Below are 5,750 nucleotides of genomic sequence, written 5' to 3'. Positions count from 1 at the left end.
TAATTTTAATAAAGCTATTTATTTGCATAAATCAAGCAGAACACTATGGCGATAGCCGTACTGCTCCACTGGTGAAAGCAAAATCTGTTGGGCTCTTTTTGGCATCAAGACAATTATTTTTATTGCCACATTGCCAGACAGGACACTGTGAAAAAATACATTTAAAAAAATTTACAGCTTTTCACCTTTCACTTTTCAACCAAATAAAGATGTTAATTGGATGTTAATCTTGTCGCCTTTTCAATGTCTTTTCAACAAATTTTTGCTCGTTGGGCGTAAACTACATAAACATTAACTTCAATCTGTTTTTACCAGACAATAAGGAAAATACAATAAAATTCCATACAAACACAATTCAATTACTACCAAATTAACCTACTCATTCTCAGGCTTCATGATCATTGTATACAAATAATAAATACTAACATTTCTTAAACATTTAAGAAATGTTAGTATTTATTATTTGTATACAACGATAAGCGCATCTTATTTGTAAATGATGTAGAATTATTTTATTCAGGACACAATATAAAGAAAGTTTTACAGGTTGTTGGAACACAATTTACAAAAAATAGAATAGAATAGATTTCCTTTAAATATTTGTACAAGAAACATTATTGATTCTTGTAGGTATATAAAAAGTATCAGTGCACAATTGTATCTTGATGGGGTAAATAAAAAAAAAAAAGAAAATTCAGTTTTCAGTTGTCAGCAATGTTCAACATTTCTCCCTATAATCTCTCATATACCATAAACTTATAAAAAGGCATTGTAGAGTAACTCACTGATCGTTCCATATCTGATGTAAGGCTGATAAATTAGATTTTTTTATTTATTTTTTATTTTTTTATCACAGAACAGGGCAGTAGAGTTTTTAGAGGAAGTGGATACATATATCATACAGTAAAAAGTTGTAGAAACTTAATTTATACACTTTTGCAGTATTTTAAAATGACGTACTGAGGAATATTTTGTGTATTCCATAAAATTCCACAGGACTTTCAAGTTTGAAGATGTTTCGCTTTCCATCCAAGAAGCTTTTTGAATTCAAAATGTCAGAAATAGTGTTAAGTTCGAAGCTTTGCCCCTGAAACTTGTTTCGCCATCGAAAAAACGCTGGACGAATGGGAACACCCCTTTAAAATGTAAATGGTTCCCCCTGTCAGCCCCCCCACCCCAATGCATGTGAGGCATGTGATGAACGGTTTGTACTGAAACTGAAATCTTGTATACATGACAATAAAGAGATTGATTGATGTAGGTCATGTAGTGAGTTCTATCTACAATATAGACCTTTGTTGTAGAAGATATGTCAAAAGGGGCACCCAACAAGCATAAAGCATCGAAAAGTATCATTCAAAAAGGATGGATTAAAACTGCCACAGAACATCTCAACATCCCAAAACATGCTTCCCCAACACAGCAAATTTGGCAGTGTTAAATACGCTGTGTTAAAATATATTTCCTCTTTCTGAGTAAAAGCAACAACAGGTTGAGTAGAATGCCCCCTAGTGTTGGTGAAAATCATCAGAGTTCAAAGACGGCGTGTTAACGTGACTCTTGAAAGCTCCACCCACTTTTTCATCTTCAACCGTTTCTAGACTTTTCTGGCGGGGTGGTTACAGGTTATCTCCTCTCCTCTTCGAACGATTGTGGTAAGTGTTATCACTTTTTATCCGAATTCTATGTTGGGATTTAACCAAAAATGTGTTTTATGGGAACACCTTGTTGTTTGGCTCCGTATTTTAGCACGTTTTTTTTTTTTTTACACCACAAATTCAAAACGGCTAACGTGACTGAGTGAAAACCTAGCTTAAAACGCGCGCGTTCCCAAGTTGACCAGTACCGCAAGGTAATTAACTTACTGTTGCACTTGATTTAGAAGTATAGCTTGGTTTTATTATTGATAAAAATGCTTTAAAAATTGTCACGGTATGAGGAAAAATTACCCCGCGCCGTTTTAAACGCGGTTCAAAATCAACTGTAACATTAAAACCATCAAGTAGACGCCATTTCCACCTTTATATTTATTTCGTTTTCTTCTAAACTGGCAATGGTTTACGTAAGTTGCTAAATTAAACGTTTGCATTACTGGTCTAACGGTGATATTTGAGGATGTGGTTTAACATAAGGCTACGTTAAACTTTAGGAAGCAGTTTGAATAATGGCGGCATGCTTTTCTTCGGCTTTGTCGACGTACAGAGTAAGCAGAGTATATTTGCATGATTTGTAGTAGAACGGGAATACATCCTTGTAACATTTTATCTGTCGCAGTGTAAGGCGTACAGTCAGTCATCAGCTTTCGCACCCCCCTCCCATTGAACATTAATCTTGAACGTTTGTGATGCTACGGGGATGCTCTTGTATGTCATCCACTTGCTGTATTTTTTTTATGTAATGACCATATACAACTTTGACCATGTTCAATTGTGTGCTGCAGGAATCATGTTGATTAAAACCAGACTGGGTGATGTCCAAAAATTTGTCAGAATAACAGAGCCGAATCTGAAAGAGTTTTTGGTCGCAGGTAAGAAATCGACTTTGGAGTCTACTTTTGTGCTGCAAGCTTTTAAGTGCTTCGAATAACTGGAAATATATGGAGGATAAAAAGTGCCAAAATTAAATAAATAATTAAATGTGTCAATAATTAAATGTGGAATTAAATAAATAAATGTGTCATTAATTAAAACCACGTCACTAATACAAAGTGCCACAATTAAATAAATAAATGTGTCATTAATTTAATAAAATACTTCTTCATTTTATTAAAAAAAATTGATATAATTATTTCAGTATGTATTTAATTATTTCAAGGTCCTGTGTCGCATGAAATCATTAAATGCACACTGAAATAATTATATATATTTTTTTAAATAAAATGAAGAGGTATTTTATTAAATTAATGACACATTTATATATTTAATTCCTTATTTATTTAATGAATTACACATTTAATTGTTTATCGCTGTATTTATTTATTTATTTAATTGTGGCATTTTATATTTAATTACACATTTAATTAATTATTGACACATTTAAATATTTAATGCTGTATTTATTTATTTAATTTGGGCTTTTTATCCTCCATAGGAAGAGTGTCTCTCCTCATAAAAAGATTTATTGGATTTTTGTGAGCATTAGAAAAATATTTATAAGTTTGATTGACATAGGTATTTGTCTTCCTATAGCATTTGCAAAGTTTGGTGTGCCAGCTCTGACAGAAGATGTGAAAGTTTTTGACACTTCGGGAACTGAGTTGGATGATGATGTATTTGAGGATGTAGTTAAGGATCCCTCAACTGGAGTGCTAACCATCAAACTTGACACTGGTTTGTCTCAGTTGCATATGTAATTTATATTACAGTATTGAATAAAATACAAGTTTAGTGTGATAAACATTTTTCCTTCAATCTGCTCCTGTCATGAACAGAATCTGTTTCTATGGTGTCTCCTGAGCAATCGGAACCATCATCCCTCAATTCGTCTGATTCTCAAGACACAATCATCCTTTCAGAGAGTCCTTCCAGTAAACGGCAGAGGCTGGACACAGAAGCCAAACATGTAAGAATTAATATAGTAAAACAGTGTTAGGTCTTCAAAGTGGTGGTGGTGTTTTTTTTTTTCCTGTTAAAGTGGCATTTTAATAACCATTCGGTTCATATGTCTTTATGATGTATTCTTAAAAGATAAGTACACCCACAGAATGATGTGCCTTCATTTTCTGCTCGCCCTCATGCTGAGCAAGACTCTGAAACACTTTTTTAATATTCAAATGCAGCCAGAGATCGGAGACANGGCTGCATTTGAGACATTAAAAACGTGTTCCAGAGTCCTGCTTAGCATGAGGGTGAGGAGAATATAAAGGTACATCATTCTGTGGGTGTACTATCCCTTTTTTCTTCCTCTTTGCTTATAGTTGGTAGAAACCATTTTGACCAAGAAGCCAGGTGGGGAAAGCATTATAAATGAATATAATCGAAACAAGTCCTTGACAGATGAAACCAGAAGGAAAATGGTGAACATACTAGCGGCTGACATAACAGAGAAGAATGGGTAATTTGTCAATCCTTTCTGTTTAGCTCAGTAAAACTTTCATTAAAATCAGTGCATACAACTAAGACATCTATATTTTTTTTTCTCATTTCAATGTTGCAGTACATCACCACCCAGACAGGTAAAAGAAATGTATGCCAGAGGTATTGTGAGCTTGTTTCCCCACCTCAGTGATCCATTCTCTAGGACTGGCTCTGTAAGTCAATGTAATATAGACAATATAATGGCTGTGATAGTGTCAAATGTTAAACTGAAACATTTTGATTTCTAACAGTATATTTCAATAGCTACTTTCATCTTTAAGTGATAAAATTGCTCTGCATACATAACTTTTTAAGTTGCAAGTTTTTTTTTATTATTTCCTGCATCACTTTTTTTATGTGGGTGGGGTTATATGAAGGATGAGGGTGCAGAAGTGGGAGGTGGTATATTCAAATAACACACTTTTTTTGTTATGTCAAAATCAAATGGGAAGCACCTTCAATCTAATTAACGGACTATGTTTATTCTTTATCATCAAAGGAGCATTATTATGATGGTGAAAGTGGGTCTGGGTACCTGGCCTGGAGAATTAAAACTATTCAGAGATCTGCTGCCAAAGAACGTCGATCATCATATGGAAGTAACACTAAATTAATTCTGAAAACTTTTCTTTGGTCAGAGTTTTTTTTCTTCTTATTTTTATATGATTATCTTGTTTTTTGTATATGTAGCATCATCTGCAGGAGCATCTCATGAAGATGGACCTGGAGGACCAGCTGCCAGACGAGAGCCCCAGTTTGTCCCAGAGATTGTCCTGAGTGAAGATGAGTGTAAGGAAGCTGTCGCATTGATGAAACATTCAGCTGATGAGGACACCATCAAGAAAAAGATGAAGCTGACATTTGACTTCCGCCGCAACATGGTCCTCGACCCACAGCAGTCAAGCAACATACTGTCTGTCTTTCCACGTTTCAAGGATGTCAAAGGCTTGGTAAATATTTCTGATTGACATTTTTAAAAAGGATATGTATATTTTACTGGCAGTCAACAATGAACGTAACTTGTTGGGATGTGAAATCTTAGTTCTAATTTATCCATACTCTAGGTGGAACAGGATTTTGTTCTGATGTTTGGGGAAGATGTCTCGGGGAAGTTTCTGGAGAAATGGACAACCGCATTCAAGAAAAAGATCATCCAACAATGCAGAAAGCTTCCATCGACCAGAGAGCTTGAAGATCTCCTCCTGGCAGCTGACACTCCTGAGGATGGCACTGAAGTGGATGACGACATTGGTAAGCTTGACTTTTTCCACATTCCACTTACACTTGTGTGTTTAACCATAGCCCATGTAAGAGTTAAGTAAGGCAATTCGGGGGCTGTATGTCCTATACTTCATATAAATATTGAATAATTCATTTACAACACAAGTTAAACTTTTAACACAATTTCTTACACTGTGGGACAATAACAAAATAAAAGCATATTTGCAGTGCCTTTTGGTTAGCACATTTTTATAGTAGTGCTGTGTATGAACAGCACAGCTACTGTTGCCCTGAGGTGCAATAGATTTATTCAAATGTGAAATGCTTCAAAAATGTTTTGTGTTAGGAGTAGTGAAAGTTTTAAATATAAAATAGCTCAGTAGAAACAGAACTGATGATCATATACACCTGCTGCCTTGTATTTTGTTGAAAGGGAAAATATTGAAATAGCAG

At 34.7% G+C, this 5,750-nt stretch overlaps 1 protein-coding gene across 1 annotated transcript in view; it reads left to right on the top strand.

Moving 5' to 3' along the window:
• Window positions 1-1,450: 1,450 nt before the first annotated feature.
• LOC107092078 overlaps window positions 1,451-5,750 on the top strand; it is an 8,360-nt gene continuing 4,060 nt past the window's right edge. Inside the window, exons 1-9 of the mRNA XM_015386364.1 lie at window positions 1,451-1,655; window positions 2,441-2,527; window positions 3,189-3,329; window positions 3,431-3,561; window positions 3,917-4,053; window positions 4,156-4,249; window positions 4,576-4,675; window positions 4,767-5,026; window positions 5,141-5,327. Coding sequence (XP_015241850.1) covers window positions 2,446-2,527; window positions 3,189-3,329; window positions 3,431-3,561; window positions 3,917-4,053; window positions 4,156-4,249; window positions 4,576-4,675; window positions 4,767-5,026; window positions 5,141-5,327 — 1,132 coding nt within the window. The 5' untranslated portion in view covers window positions 1,451-1,655; window positions 2,441-2,445. The remainder of the gene's footprint in view (window positions 1,656-2,440; window positions 2,528-3,188; window positions 3,330-3,430; window positions 3,562-3,916; window positions 4,054-4,155; window positions 4,250-4,575; window positions 4,676-4,766; window positions 5,027-5,140; window positions 5,328-5,750) is intronic.

This window comes from Cyprinodon variegatus, unplaced genomic scaffold (genome assembly GCF_000732505.1).
Source record: "Cyprinodon variegatus isolate N-32 unplaced genomic scaffold, C_variegatus-1.0 Scaffold366, whole genome shotgun sequence".
Lineage (NCBI taxonomy): Eukaryota > Metazoa > Chordata > Actinopteri > Cyprinodontiformes > Cyprinodontidae > Cyprinodon > Cyprinodon variegatus.
Note: the sequence above shows the minus strand (reverse complement) of the source record. Positions and strands in the feature narration are given on the sequence as shown.